We start from the raw sequence: 16,584 nt of genomic DNA on the forward strand, positions 1-16,584 counted from the left end.
TTTTGTTTTTGATTAGCTAGGAAGCACGGGTGCGCCGATTTGGCCGGCGCACCCAAGTCCGATTCACATGGATGCACTGTGTGGCCATGGACGCAGCTGCATGCACGTCCGTGAATCAGTCCGATATGGGCCGAAATTCTTTTTTTTTTTAAAAAGCATAAAATATTAGATCAAAACACACCGTTTTGTCAACAATCTATAAAGGAAAAACCCTAAAATCATCTCAGTTCTCTTTATTATCTACTATTACTCTTAAATTGATATATGCTTAGCATTATATGGAAAAAATAAAAATAAAAAATAAAAAATCTTAGCAATATATAGAAAATATAAATAAAAATATATTTAATAATTGATTAATAAACGTATCCCGCCACACCCGTATCCTACGTTTTTAAAAATTGCTACGTCGCTGCATTGCACCCACACCCGAACCTGAATACGCACCTGTGCTTCCTAGTTGATAAGTAACCTAGAGCTGCTGGAGTTGAAGAAAGATTCAACATGAGATCAAGAGTGAGGTTACTAGGGAGGGCAACAGGTTCAAGTTCTAGTTCATAAAATACTCCTAATGAGGGAGAGGCTATTAGTTTAGATGAGTAAGATGATGAGGGTTACATTAGGCAATGAGTGATCATGTTCCAAATCACCCCATTTCTGTGTATACTAAACTTGACATGGGGTAATGTTGCTAGAGCTGCTGGATTTATTTATTTTTGGATGAGTAACCTAGAGCTACCGGAGTTGAAGAAAGATTCAACATGAGATCAAGAGTGAGGTTACTAGGGAGGGCAACAGGTTCAAGTTCTAGTTCACAACATACTCCTAATGAGGGAGAGGCTATTAGTTTAGATGAGTGAGATTATGAGGGTTAAATATCGTGTGATGTAATGATGATGGTCTTCTGTTTAATGCACATGATGATTCTATATTTTTGGATTGTATTGCATTGCTTATGTTAGGCATAGTATTTGCCTTTTGGTTATATTTTGATTAAACTATGTACTTCTGATTGTGGCTGTCAAATATCATAGATTTGTATATTTTGTAAAGCACAAGAGAATTAATTTAAAATGTTATGTTTAAATATTACGTGATGATCACTCGGTCATTATATTGTCTATGAATAATTGCTTTCAGTTACTAAGTTTTTTTTAAACAATGTCTGATTTTTTTTTTTTTTTAAACAATGTCTGATTTACTTCAATTAAATACTATCTAATTACGGCAATTAAATACTATCTGATTACTTCAATTAAGTGCAAGCACCTCACACTTTCATCTACAGTGTAAAAATCATCTGGTGCTCTTTGTGTGACATCTTCAGCAAACCTCTTAACTTCTTTGTTTCATGAGACATGGCCTGACTGTGATGACATAAGTGCTGACCCTTGATAAGATGTGCTGAAGATGCTTCTTTTGTTTTAAGGACCCCATGTAGGACTTTTTGTTGTCCAATTTTTCCAGTTACATTAGTTAAATCATTTATACAGGGTTTTCTTGAGCTGCTCAATTTTCACATCACAGATTATAAATTTAAGTTTCATTTTTAAGGTCTCCCCCCCCCCCCCCCCCCCCCCCGGCGGGTGGCCCCTCCCTTCTGATTTAGTTTGACCCTGTGAAGCACAGATAGGAATACGATACGCCCCCAACTTGGCAGTATTTGTTTCTTCTTGGGAATTTAGTATACAGTAGTGCTGGGATGCATTGATGAATTAATTTGTAATTGTGTGTGTGCACTCAACCACACAATATTTTGTTTAAAAGATAAATAACAAACACCAATGGCATAAACTTAGACCAAGACATTATAAATCTAATTTTGAAGCTACTCATAAATAAATAAATAATCTATTTTGAAGCTAAAAATTAACAAAAGAGCACATGATCAATGATCCATGTTTGAGATTCATAGAAAATTTAGGTTTCAAAATTTCTAACACATTGGATCCGAAATCTAACATTTAAACTCTTCATTTTCTTTTTACAATGCATTTTCTTTGATCCCATATCTCAAATGTATCTTTGTCATATACAAGCCATATCCCATTTTATCCCAGCATATCTGTGAAAAACAAATAATATATATTTTAATTTTTAGATATATATTCTACTTCTCTCTCTCTCTCTCTCTCTCTCTCTCTCTATATATATATATATATCAGATATGTATCTGTGTGTACCTGTATCTGTATTGGATATGTTTAGATACCACAATTGTTAAATCTTGTGTCAATTTTTAAATAGACTTACACCTAGAAAAATAAACTGAATATTATAATTTTATATGCACTGCACGTATTTTGAAAAATTAAGCATAATGCTAAACATTACTCAATTCATGCTGCCTTCCTTTGCCTCTCTTTCTTACTATTTTTAGTATCATTTTTATTCTTTTCATGACGTTATCCTAACTTCATTCTCTTTTCTCAATTACACCAAAATTCTTAAAAAGAAACATTCTCAAGACTAGACTGACTAGTATTAGGCAGTGTTTCATTTAGAAGTTAAATTTTTAATACTCATTGGGATAATACCTTCACCTTAATTTTACTGCTATTTTTCTTCTTATTTATTTAATCTATTATTATCATCATTGCTTTGCTTTTATCCTCTGTTTTTATAAAGACGTGTGTGTGGCTGTCTTATATGAGATCTCTTTTAAGAAATCCCATATACAACTAACACCACGTTTGGATTCTATGTAAGATTGGTTGGATGCTGTGAGTGATCATTATTTTTTCTGATTGGATGTCTGTTGTGTTACATTTGGTCATAAATGCTTTACATGGAGCCTTAATTGCTACCATGTTTGCTACTTATTGTTGCTCATGGCAATAATTTGTCCATCCCTTGTTGGAGTGACTGAGTTGGAGAGACAATTTGATTGTTTTGTTAAATAAGCCTGAACCACCTTGCTTCTGTTATCATATCAAGATGAAATCACACTGTGATTATAGAGTATGCCTGATCCATGTGCATGAAGTTTGTTTGTACTATATGTTAAATTAAAATTTTAATTGTACTTCTTTGAAGCTTGTGTTTGAGGAGTCATTAGAGAGAGCCAAGGAGAAGGAGGAGAAGGAAGCTAGAAAGCGTCAACGTCTTGCCGATGACTTCACAAAGCTATTATACACATTCAAGGTATAGTGAGACTGTTGTTAAATTGGACATAGATATTTCCGTTTTGAACTGCTAGGGTAAGTTCATTGTGTTGACCATCCCATCTAACTTCTGATTTCTGTTCCACTTTATAGGAAATTACTGCATCTTCTGTTTGGGAAGATTGCAGACCACTTTTTGAAGAGAGCCAAGAATATAGGTACTACATTAACCCCCTCCCCACTCCCCCCTTTTGTTCTCCTCTGTAGAACATATTTTTGTTAGTTGATTTTTGTGAGTTTAATCTTCCTTTCTTAATAGTGGACTTAGTTAAGTTACTATCTTGCCCCTTTGGTTGTAATTCCCAGTTCTTATGGCATATGATCCTCAAGGCAATGTGCTATACATCTTTTCCATTGGTTATTGTTAATTGGGAAGGAAATATTTCTTAGGAATGCATCTTTTTGATGCTCCAACATTAACCCATAAATAACTCCGCTTAACGAGTCAATTTTGTTAATTTTAATTTTCCTGTGTAAATAAATCCATTATTATATTGTATTTCTTTCCGTTGGCTATAAACTTGAAAGTATTTGTTTTAATGCATAAAACTAAATTTTATTAAACACTAAAGGATCCCTTTGAGGACTACGGCTTTTATTTGATTATTAAAAAAAAAAAGGTGTGAGAAATGTTGTGCATATTCTAGAACATGGCATGTCAAGGTAATATATGTGTTTAACTAACAGTCTTATTTTATTGGTCATAACTTGATGGTTGCTAGTTTCATGATAACTATAGGCAGAATTGCCATGGGTGTAAAGCTAATTGAATTAATGTGAATACATGTAGGCACCCTAATTTGTATCAGCATTACCAATATCTCCAATATTGAAGGAATACTAAATTACAAATTGTACCCTCTAAATGTGATTCCTTTGGCTTTGCCTGTTGGTATTTAAAATTTTGTAATGTTTTAAAATTAGGAAAATGATGTGTCAAACATGTATGAGATATATTTTTCCTTTTAGAGATTGTGTGAGATATATATAAATTAGAGATAGTGAGTTTAGGAGAAGTTGTGGTTCAGTGGGCTATTATTTATTTTTTAAACCTGGTTAGTCGTTTGTTTTTTTTAAATAAAAAATAAAAACTCTATCTAGAGTTTAGGAGAAGTTGTGGTTGGGCTATTAGAATCCTCTGCCAAACAAATTGTAAAAAGAAAAGATTTTAAAAGTTGTGAGTATTTTAAATTTTAACTTTTGAAGAGGTATTCTAACTTTTAGGAAAATGGGGTGAACGTTGGAATTGAATTTTTTTTTTCGAATTTAGTTATTGAATTTCCTTATATAATATATTAGGGGTATTTTAGTTAGTAGAAGTAGATATATATATTTTAAACATGGAGAGTAAAAAAAAAAAAAAAAAAACAAACAAACATGTGAGAGGGGGAAAAAGAAAATGTTGTAGCTAAAATTGAGGAGTTTTTAATTTGGATGATAATTGATGAGCCAGTTGTTTGGTAACTTGAGATATAGAGTTTAACAAAAACAAAAAAAAACAACTTGAGATATATTAGTGATTTTTTATTTATTTATTAGCAAAAGATATACTCGAGTTGGAACTAAAATTTAGGAACAAATTGTTGGTAAACAGCTTTTTTTTTTCTTTTTTTTTAATTTAGCTAAAATTTAGTATTTTTTAAAATAAGAATTTTACCTATATAACCTATTATTTAAGCTTTACAAATTGGTAAATTTGAGAGTATTTTAGGCATCAAAATTGAGATCCCAAACAGGGAAAGCCATAATAAATACTAAAAAAGAAAAATCTTCTCTTCTTTCTCTACCTCGTCACCAAACCCCAGTCGAAGAATTGAAAATCTTCACTCTCTCAATAGAGCAACGAGAAAATGGCTTGCTAGGTTATGTGAGTTCATTTGGGGATTGGCTTTATTAGTGAATTAGCGACAACGTGGGTTGATGCGATCATCGTTGATGGATGGGTTGCGATTAGAGGTGATGGGTTACAAAATTGAAGCTTTGTTTTGGTCCAAAGTAGCTTAAATACTATAGACTATAGAATATAGAGTTCTTTTTAGAAATATATATCTTTTAGTCTTTCCCTCTGCACAGAACCCTTAACACTGAAAGCCCAAATCTGCAATCGCTCCTTTGAGTTTGGTAATGAAAAAACAAATGTTATTGTTGTCCCAGCAGTCTCCTAAACGACATTGTGTACAACATCCTGAGTCGGATGCCAGTGAAATCCTTGAGAATCTTAATTGAAATTTTAAGAGCAAATCATTGTATTGATGAGCAAATCCAAGAGTGACACTAGAAACTGTAAGGTAGTCACGAGTAGGAACCATCTTAAACATTTTAATGCTTGGGTTCCACAAATATAGACTTCAACCAGGGAAGCTCTTCTCAAAATTATTAGTGAGACAAAACAAGCCATTACAGACGGCAACAATGTTGGTACAACCAAGAACATAGGGGATTTCAAAGCTAGAAACCTCAGTCAAAGAGTGGTCAGTGTTGTAAACAACGGTATGCACCTCAGTCAAAGTGTGGTCAGTGTTGTAAACAATGGTACGCAATTCTTCCTCAATGTAAGGTGATGAAGGATGTGGTGTATAGAGAAGATAACCATTGTGAGTGTGAGTGTTGTTATTGGATAGTGATATAGCTTGGTTGAGATATAGCTTGGTTGAGATGTGTGGCAATGAATTTGGGGTTGGTGATTGTGGAGGCAAAGGATTTCACTAGCATCCAACTTAGGATGTCATACACAATGTCGTTCGGGAGACACTTCTGGGACAACAACATTTGTTTTTTCATTACTGAACTTAAAGGAGCGATTGCAGATTTTGGTTTTCTGTAAAGAGGGAAAGACTAAAAGATATATATATATTTCCAAAAAGAACTCTATACTTATATTCTATTCTATTTAAGCTACTTTGGACCAAAACAAAGTTTCAATTTTGTAACCCATCACCTCTTAATAATCACAACCCATTTATCAACGATGATTGCATCAACCCACCTTGTCGCTAATTCACCAATAAAGCCAATCCCCAAATGAACTCACACAACCTAGCAAGTAATTTGCTTCTCTCTATTGAGAGAGAGAGGATTTTCAATTCTTCAATTGGGGTTTGGTGACGAGGTTGAGAAAGAAGAGAAGTTTGCTTTAGAATTTATTATGGCTTCCCTTGTTTGGGATCTCAATTTTGATGCGTAAAATACTCTCAAATTTACCAATTTGTAAAGCTTAAATAATAGGGTTATATATGTAAAATTATTAATTTAAAAAAAAAAAGTCGTTTACCATCAATTTGTTCCGAAATTTTAGTTCTTACTCTCTAATATATCTTTTGCTAAAAAATAAAAACTCTAATATAATCTCAAACATTTTTTTTTCCGATAAGTAAGAAGAGAATATTATTAATAAAAGAAAAGCAAGAAAAATACAAGGAGTTCACGGTAATGAACAAAGGAAAAAGGAACATCAAGACAGAAGTAGCCCCTAATCTATTGTAATAGATGAAAGAAAATCCATAAGGGTAGAACTATCCGAGAAACCCCAACAACGAGACCAATCAAAGAGGGTCCGTTGGCAAAGCTCTAATAACTGAACCACAACTTTCCCCTCATCCTCAAAAGACCGCCAATTCTGTTTAGTCCAAATGGTCCACAGTAAACAACCTGGAACCAAATTCCAAATATCAGAACTATGCTTCCCAAGCCAATTATACCAACAAAATAGTAAGTCCACAATTGAACCTGGCATGACCCAATCGATCCCAAACAGCCAAAGCGTATACATCTACAAAGAATGAGCTATTAGACAAAAAAGTAACAGGTGATCCACAGATTCCGCATTACAACAGCACATACAACAACGATTCGCCAAAGGGCGACCACGAACCATAAGGTTATCCAAAGTAAGAATCTAACCATGAGCTGCTGTCCACATGAAATTTTTTTGTTTCTGTTAAACTCTCTAATATAATTTTTTTCTTTCTCCCCCTCTCTTACGTTTTTTTGTTTGTTTTTTTTTTTTTTTTCCCTCTCCTCATTTAATATATATATCTCTACTTCTATTAACTAAAATACCCCTAATATATTATATTATCACTACACTTAATAGAAAAATGGGGCATATAAGGAAATTCACTACACTTAGTGTTTGGTCCTATTACACATGTTTGAGGTGTGCACCTAATTCTGTGTTCCCTTGGAAAGGTGTTTGGGGTAGTAAGGTTCCACATAAGGTAGCTGTTTTGGTATGGACAGCAGCTTTGAATTTTATACTGAGAATAGATAACCTTGTTAAACAGAAGCTATTGGTTGATAGATGTGTAATGGCAATAGTGAAACAGTAGAGCACTTCTTGTTGCATTGCACTATAGCTAGACAATTGTGATCTTTTGCACTTATGGCTACACCGCATTGCATTATATGATACATATGGAAAGAGAGGAATCACCAGACTTTTGAGAACAAAGACCAATCTATGCAAGAAATTTAGAATAGCTTTTTGAGATTTTTGTTTGAATATTTTACTTCAATTGGGAGGGTGCCTTGCAGTTCTATTATTGATTTTAAAGACCTAATGAGTGTTTGCCCGTAATTCTTTAAGGGTATTTGCATTTGAGCATTCCTTACTTTTACTTATCCAAGCAAATTTTCCCCTTGTTCAGATCAATTGGGGAGGAGAGCTTTAGGAGGGAGATTTTTGAGGAATACATTGCAAACTTGCAGGAAAAGGCTAAAGAGAAGGAGCGCAAGCGTGAGGAGGAAAAGGTATGCAAGTCTTGTCAAACATGCCTAGATAGTTTGAAACAAGATAATTAAATTGTCTAGTATGATACGTATGTTATTACAAGTTCAAATATTGAAGTAGTTGACTGGAACTGCCTGCTATGTAGTATATCTGCCATATATAACTTGGTCTGCTAGTTTCATTTTCAAAGCACTTCCAAGAGTTACTGTTCCTTACCCTTGCTATATATTTTTGAAGCAGATATAGATGTGAGTTGTGTAATCCATCAAATGAAATTGAATCTCTTCTTTATTGTTATACCTTTCATGGTGTTCATGTACTAAGTTAGGAGCCTAATATTATTTTCATTTTTTGCCTCATCTTATCATGGTGATGAAAACAAACTACTGAAACAGTGACCAGTTGATTGACGTCTTTGTTGGGTTTTTTCTTTTTCAATAAAATTGCAGAGCTTTTGTGTTTGTTTTGCCAAAAATGCTTTTATACGTTAATAAATTATATATTGTAAGATAGGGTAATTACATAATAAAGCCTAAAGTTTGACATCAGATTCGTATTCTAAAGTTGCAATTATATCAATGTCTACTTAATACTTTCAAAAAACGTTACAATTTGAATCCATTGTGAGTCTATAGTTACAAAACATATACTCACATAAACTGTACTTCTTAAGTACTGAAAATCCTTCAATTTGAAGGGGTAACAATATCTGCTGATACAACCCATGAACATGACACACCTTCTTGGGGGTTAGTGTTTAGATAGGACCCATATTGAAAGGATGAATAAATTGGGCAAATTCATTTTGACTTGCTGAATCTGTAATCAACCTGAAACGAACCGGTTCATTATTCATGTCAAGGTCGTTGAACCTCTTCATTGTGTCATTGTAGAATACCTATTAAGTCAAAGGAAATTTTATAATATTTTTATAAGACTAGCTATGCTTTATGGTACTAAATGTTGTGGTTTTTAAAAAGCAACGTATTCATAAAATGACTATAGCTGAAATGATAATATTAAGATGGATAAGTGGAAATACACTGAAAGATAGGATTCGTAATGAGAGAATTTGCTTAAATATTGGGGTGACCCCTATTGATGAAAGGACGATTGAAAGTTGCTTGAGATACATGGAAAGATAGAATTCAAAATTAGGAAATCCCTAAAATATAGGGTTGACCCTTATTGATGAAAAGATGAGGGAAAGTCGCTTAAGATAGTTTGGTCATATTCATAGGAGAGTGATTGTTGCAAAAATAAGTAAGAGTGGACTGATTCAAGTTGAGGGAACGAAAAAAGGAGGAAGATAAAAAATGACATTAGTAGTAGTTAAAAAGAACTGTCAATTAAGTATACCCTAAGGAGGAAAAGACGTGGGAAAGTTGCTTGAGATAGTTTGGTCATATTTATAGGAGAGTGATTGATGCACCAATATATAAGAGCAAACTGATTCTAGTTGAGGGAACAAAAAAAAGGTAGAGGAAGATCAAATAACATTAGTAGTAGTTAAAAAGGACATTTCAATTAAGGAAGTATCAAAGATTATGACTTTGGATAGAATAGAATGGAGGAAAAGACTAGATGTGGCAAATCCTAATTAAAATGTTGAAAATCCATAGCTGACCTCAAAAAGATTGTGCCTAAGGTTTTGTTGTTGTTTATTCTGCATAAATTTGAATTTTAAATACAAAAGTCAATAATTAAAAGAAATTTAATGGTTACATTGATAATTCTTCTCTTCATTGGAATTTTATAGTCCTTAGGCCTTTTACCCCAAAAAAAAAAAAAAAAAAAAAAAAAAAACTCTCATTTCTTTTTAGGGAAAAAAGCACTTTCCCCCCTTATGGGGGTAGTTTACAATTTCTTCCCTAAAGTATGAAATCGATTAATGTCCTACCTTAACTATTTAAAAGGGAAGGAAGTGCTTTTTTTCCATCTTTTTATTTTAATTGTCTTTCTAATTTTGGGTGGAATTTTTTTGGGTTAAATTAAAAACTTTTAGATTTTATGTTATTAGTACTTTAATCGATTTTAGTATGAAATAGAATTTGTGTAAAATTTATTTGTTTGTAATTATTATAATTTGTGCTTACAAGATATGAAATAATCACTTTGGCTGATATTTTGTAACTTATTAGTGGGTTGAAATGGGTTGTATCTATGTGAACCCAATACAACATGTGTATTAAACGACGGGTTGAAATGGGTCACATCTATGTGAACCCAATACAACATGTTTATTAAACGACAGGTTGAAATGGGCCATGTTCAACCCAACACGAATTGTTTATTAAGTCGTGTCATGTCAATTTGCTTAATAAACAGGTTGTATTAGGGTTGAGGGGTTTTCACATGATTATTAACTGGGTTGTGTTAGGGTTGAATAGAATGCCCCTAGCTCATCACCAGTCCAATAAAGACAACCTCTGGTTGTGGGTTTTCTTGCCCTAAAATACTGCTTGACATCCACATGAAGGGCTTTTCTCAGTGCCTAAAAGGTCTCAGGTGCAGCCATAGATTTCGTTACTTTAGAATAGAGATTCCCTAAGTGTGAAGACTGCAATGATTTTAAAATTATAGGGTAGACACTGATGCAATTGAAACATCAAGGTTTAATTTGAAACCAATTGCAAACATTGGTTTATTATGCCCCTGATAATTAAGATTGAGCATCCTGTGTACCTCTTACTTGAGAATGTCTGTTGATCTGAGTAATTGTGCAGCTTGTGGAGGCTTTTTCTGTGAACCTTTCCTTGTGTTGTAAATGATACTCATTAAGTATACATATATATCTCCAGCAGTTCTGTCATTTGAAGCACTTCTATTGAAGATTGTAATTTCTTTGCAGGCCAAAAAAGAGAGAGAGAGAGAGGAGAAAGAAAAGCGGAAGGAGAAAGAAAGAAAGGAGAAGGAGAGGGATCGTGAAAGAGAAAAGGGGAAGGAACGATTTAAGAAGGATGAAACAGATGGTGAAACCATAGACGTGATTGACAACCATAGCTATAAGGAGGACAAGAAAAGAGAAAAAGACAAAGATAGGAAACACCGGAAGAGGCACCAAAGTGCCACAGATGATGTAAGTTCTGATAAGGATGAGAAGGAAGAGTCTAAGAAATCACGCAGACATGGCAGTGACCATATAAGTTCTGATAAGGATGAGAAGGAAGAGTCTAAAAAATCACGTAGACATGGCAGTGACCGCAAAAAGTCAAGAAAGGCGGCAAGTGATTTTCCTTTTTGATACTTTTTGGTAACTTTTTACTCTTATGTACAATGATTTCAATTTTATTTATTTTTTAACTTTTCCTGATGTTTCTTTGCAGCATGCATACTCACCTGAATCAGATAGTGAAAACCGGCATAAAAGACACAGGAGAGAGCACCGGGATGGTCGAAGAAGTGGATATGAGGAACTTGAAGATGGTGAGCTTGGTGAGGATGGGGAAATCCAGTAGCCATATATTCCATTCTTAGAGATTGCTAACATTCGCTTAGTTCATTATAAATGCTAGCTAAGTACTTTTGACAAAGTAGGACTAAGAATTGCTTCACTGATCAGCTGTTCAAAGAAAAAAGAAACAGATACGGTTTGTATATTAGATTGGATATTAGATGCATCTTATATTCTTAAAATGTTTCTGGTTCTGTTTCTATGGAATAGTGTTCATTGATTTGATTATAGGATTTTGATCGTATGCAAATGTTATAGTACATTTTCAAGCATGTTGATTATTGGGTTTTGGAAGTGACAAATTATGAATACGAGGAATCTGGATGTTTAGTGTCGAATTGCATGAAATCTGGATTCTGTGCGGACATGTAAAAGTGGTGCCAAGTAGAATTCCGGATGTGATTGTACGTCCGGATTCAAATTAAATAATATTTCTCTTTCTATCTTTCTAACGTGAATCCAGATGTTTTCACATTTTCTTTCCCCTTTCATTTTTTATTTTTCTCCCAAGTGAATCATGAGATTGAACATCAAGAATCGTTTTTTTTTTTTTTTTTTTTTAATTGTGTTAAGGCCTTTACTAATCATTTTTATTGTTGTTTTTTTTTTAGAGATTGTAAAAAAAAAAAAAAAAATGAAATCAAGTTCTAATTTGGGAGAACAAAAAAATCATCAATAGATATAATTATATATATAAGCAAAGTATGAGAGTATGAAATTCTGTCACATGGCGTATTCCTTGAGATTTTTTTTTACTTAGACTTATACCTCAATAAAGTTTTACATCATAGTATTACTTCATTAAATTAACTAATAAAGTAAATGCATATATTAATTATATATAATTATACATCAATTATTTATTTTAGAAGAATTTAAATAATTATATATATATATATATTATAAGAAAATATTTTTATTTATAATTATAATAATTGATTTAAATATAATGTTCTTCCTTTATGAGAAAATATTTATATTTATAAAATAATAATAATTGATTTAGAATGTTTAGTGGTTTTGATAACAATTGGCACAAAAGTCATAGAAAATTAAATATTTGTGAAATCACTGAAATTAGTTATAACCATTTAAACTTCTTAACTTCTTTTAGTGATATTATATATATAACCAACATTGTAGTATTTATTTTATTGAATTAAAAAGAATACTAATATGATAAATAAATATATTTTTTATATTAATTATTTTAAGTGGTTCATTAGTTAGTTAAGTATAATGAAATTTTGATGTTAATTTTCTAAGATTTATATGAGAAAAAATTAATCAGAAATATGGTATTCTTGCACAAAATTAGTTACTTTTGCAATTGTGAAAATAAGGTCCAATAAAAGAAAAAAAAAAAAAAAAAAAAAAAAAAAAAACAATGAAGAATGTAAAGACAATTATATATATAATATATATATATATATATAGAGAGAGAGAGAGAGAGAGAGAGAGAGAGAGAGGTTCAAGTTAGTGAAGTTATACCTGGTGTAATTTTATAAAAGTTACACATTTTATCTCCCGTAGATCTCAAGCAATCTAACAATTCAAAAAAAAAAAAAAAAAAAAAAACTATCTTACTTAATTAGTATAGCATGTTTAGTGTTCTCTCTTTTATTTTTTACAATAAATTATGAAATTCTATTCTATTTTAGTATTTTCTTCCTCTATCTGAATCACTGTAAAAAATAAAGAATCTCTCTTATGTTTTCTCAATCCATGACTTTCTTCTTTTCCATATTTAAAAGAAGAGTAACGCTAGAGATAAACAAATTTACAAATATTTTACGAAGTGTTGATGTGATGTGGTCCACATTACTTTTTAAAAACAATTATTGAGAGATATTTGTATTTTTATTTATCAAAATGATATTTGCATTTGTTTAGTAGACATGAAACTAGCTTTCAAATTTATAAATACATATAGTATGATCAAATTTTTACACTACTTTTATGGCTTGTTTGGAAATTTAGAGAGAGAGGAGAGTAAAGGAGAGTAGAGAGGAGGAAAGTAGTGAGGAGAAGAGTAGAGGAGAATGGTTATCCTCTACTTTATTTAATTGTTTTTAAAATTAATAAGGGGGAAGGGAGTAATTAGCTTTTTCTCTTGTTTGGATGTTTTAAAAATTATGATAGAAATGAGAGGAAATTATTTAAATGGACAAATTTACTCCTATTTGAAAATAGACTTATAACATTGGTCTATAATTAATTTGTTAGATTATATAATTATGACTATAACATGCAATATTTTTTTTGATAATTTTTATTTTTTTTCCTGATGTGAATTAAATAATCAACATTAGTCTATGATTAAATATTTTTTCTGCTTTTTTATTATACTAAAAAAAATCCATCCTTAATTGATAATAATTAAAATAAGAAAAAAAAATGATTAGTTTTTTTGTTTATTGAAAAAATCAACAAAATATTAAATTTAATTGTTGCAAAAAACAGATACCACTTCACATCAAACCAAAACAATAACTTCCATCAATTCAAATTCCTTGGTTTTCTCACTACCCAAACAATGGGAAAGGGCAGGGAAATCACGCAATCAAACTCAAATCACTGTTGTCTTCTCCGTATACAGCAACCAGACAATGTTGAAGGAAAAGATAAGACAACAAACAAATTTGGACAAAGATAATACTAACGCACTGATTGGTTACTGAAAAAAAAAAAAAAAAAAAAAATTATTTCAGCTAAAACAAAACAACAGAATTCTGAACAGGGCTGAGAGAGGTTGAGAGAAATTTGTGGGTTACATTTTTTTTTTTTACGTTACAAAACATTGTAATTTTGTTAATATAATAAGGGTAAATTAGGTAATTTATTTGGTCAATAATTTATGTACTCTACTCTTTCTCCAAAACTATCCAATTTAGAGGGACTAAAAATGAGGGGTTAGAGATAGTTGAAACCCCTCCCCCTCTTTCCTTAAAAAAACTTCCAAACAAGGTAATTGAATTATTCTCCTTCCCTTTACTCTACTCTCCCTCCTTTTTAAACTTCCAAACAAGGCATTATTGTCTTTCTAATTTGTTTATAAAATAGAACACTAAATATTAAAATTTTTTAGAAGTACAATTATTAAAATATCGGAGAAAACAAACAAAATGAATCGCAGATCGTGTGGAAACTCAACTAATAGAATCTAAAATGATATCCAAATTTATATAGGTGAAAAAAAAAAAAAAATTTGGACCTTAACCGGCCGAATTTCCTACAAACTCTAAAAAATTGATTTATTGCGTCATTAACAAGTATTTGCTAATAGCCTCATTGTGAATGTTAAGTACTTCACTGTATACAATTATTTGCCAATTGCGAATAGCCTCACTATATTCACTGTATATGATTTGTTTGCCAATTGCGAATAGCCGCACTGTACTCACTATATATGATAAGTTGTGTGCATTTATTTAAGTTGTATAATTGTTTATTTGAATTTGGCAAATTAACCTCTAGCATAAACTGTAGACTGCAAATGTTCTTGCCATTGATGGATTTGGATCTGGTTAGGGGGTATAGGCGTATAGCACCATGCAATACCTCCTAATTTACTTATAAAAAGTTTCAACTTTTTTCATCTTTTTACCTCTTCTAACTTTTAAATATTTGTACTTTTGTAACTTCTTTGATCCATTGGCTAGTATTACAAGTTATTTTCTTAACTTTTGGTTATAACTATTGAAAAAGTATTGTACGATTTATTACACCTGATCTCAATCCACCACTAACTAACGATGAATCACATTGACTGATTAATGCAATAATTGTTGGAGTTTAATTATTAGATATTTGAAGAGTATAGCTAATGTGGATTTCTACAACAATAAAAACAAGCTTCCTAGTTCAAAAATAACATAAGCTGTGAAAAAATTAACATTTTGTATTAGATGACAATGTTTTTATTGGTGTGGATTGCCATATCGGTTATGTTCCGGAAGTATAATTATTATTATTATTATTATTATTATTATTATTATTATTATTATTATTTTCGTTTTATATAGTAGTGTACAGTAAGTAGGTTTCCGGAAGTACTTAATTATTTTTTTTCGTTTTATATGGTAGTGCACAGTAAGTAGGCACCACGAACAAACCAACACATTGCTTTCAAATTATAATGGAACTATTTGCAAACTCACACAATACATGAGAAAATGTAATATAATTATTGTATAAGAATATAATATAAAATTTGTAAGATAAATAGTGCATGTGTCATTTAAAAGTATTTTTTTTATATAATTTGTATGTAATGTAAAGTATTTTCTTTTTTAAAAAATATTTTTTTGTATAAATGGAGAAAATGTTATTAAAATGATTTTTTTAAAATACTATAATTAGTTGACTTATTTGAACATATCCAAGAATATTTTAAATAAATAAAAAAACATACACCCTCATTTCATGGAACACATATAACATGTTATATTAAGTTTAAACTAGATGATACCCCGTGCAATGCGCGGACTTCTTTACAATTTCATTTGAAATCATTTTTATGTATATTAAAATCTACATATCATACTTAATACTTTTTTTTTTTTTTGGTATAATATTTATGTTTGTCTACAATATTGTTAATTTTGAAACTTGATTTTCTTAATTCATATTTTCTTTTAAAAAAATTGTATGGCACTGTAAGATTATAATATATTATAATATTTACTTTTAAAAGTAGATTTTATTTTTCAAGCTGATTAAATGATCTTGAAATCTACAAATAAGAATTTAAAGTATATAATACTTTTATATCCTAAAATTATATAAATTTCAGCAACTTACCAAAAACTTTCTCGACTACTCTATTCTCACAACCAAATATGGAGACCTTGATCACAAACACCCAATTAATTATCTCAATAAAATTAAGAAAATCATTTGTAAGTATCAACATAAAGAGAACGTGATTAAACAAAGAGAAATTTGCCAAAAACACATTCATTTATCAGAATTCAATTGTCTTTAATTGGGCTTTTGTATCCTTAAAAAAAAAAAAAAAAAAAAAAAAACACTTTTAAATTATCATCAATTTTTGTTTTTATCACTATGCTTCATACTGCACAAAATAGTAGTAAAATAAACTTACAAAGAAACCTAAAAATTATGAATTCTAACAAAATTTTAAAACAAATAGCTAACTTTATAAATAATCAATTAGAATGTTTCTTTTTCTTTTTCTTTAGTTCTAAAAAAATACATTTATAACTTTCCCAAAC

General features: G+C 30.9%; 1 protein-coding gene across 4 annotated transcripts in view; it reads left to right on the top strand.

The window, feature by feature from the left end:
• Positions 1-11,685, top strand: part of LOC126709784 (pre-mRNA-processing protein 40A) — a 31,342-nt gene extending 19,657 nt beyond the window's left edge. For 3 of the 4 annotated variants that reach the window (XM_050410124.1, XM_050410122.1, XM_050410125.1), the window contains 5 exons: positions 3,037-3,144; positions 3,258-3,322; positions 7,811-7,913; positions 10,745-11,116; positions 11,220-11,685. In XM_050410124.1, coding sequence (XP_050266081.1) covers positions 3,037-3,144; positions 3,258-3,322; positions 7,811-7,913; positions 10,745-11,116; positions 11,220-11,351 — 780 coding nt within the window. In that variant the 3' untranslated portion in view covers positions 11,352-11,685. Of the gene's footprint in view, positions 1-3,036; positions 3,145-3,257; positions 3,323-7,810; positions 7,914-10,744; positions 11,121-11,219 lie in introns of all 4 variants that reach the window. The other variant, XM_050410126.1, reaches the window with a different exon arrangement.
• Positions 11,686-16,584: the final 4,899 nt, after the last annotated feature.

This window comes from Quercus robur, chromosome 12, assembly GCF_932294415.1.
Source record: "Quercus robur chromosome 12, dhQueRobu3.1, whole genome shotgun sequence".
NCBI classification, from domain to species: Eukaryota; Viridiplantae; Streptophyta; class Magnoliopsida; order Fagales; family Fagaceae; genus Quercus; species Quercus robur.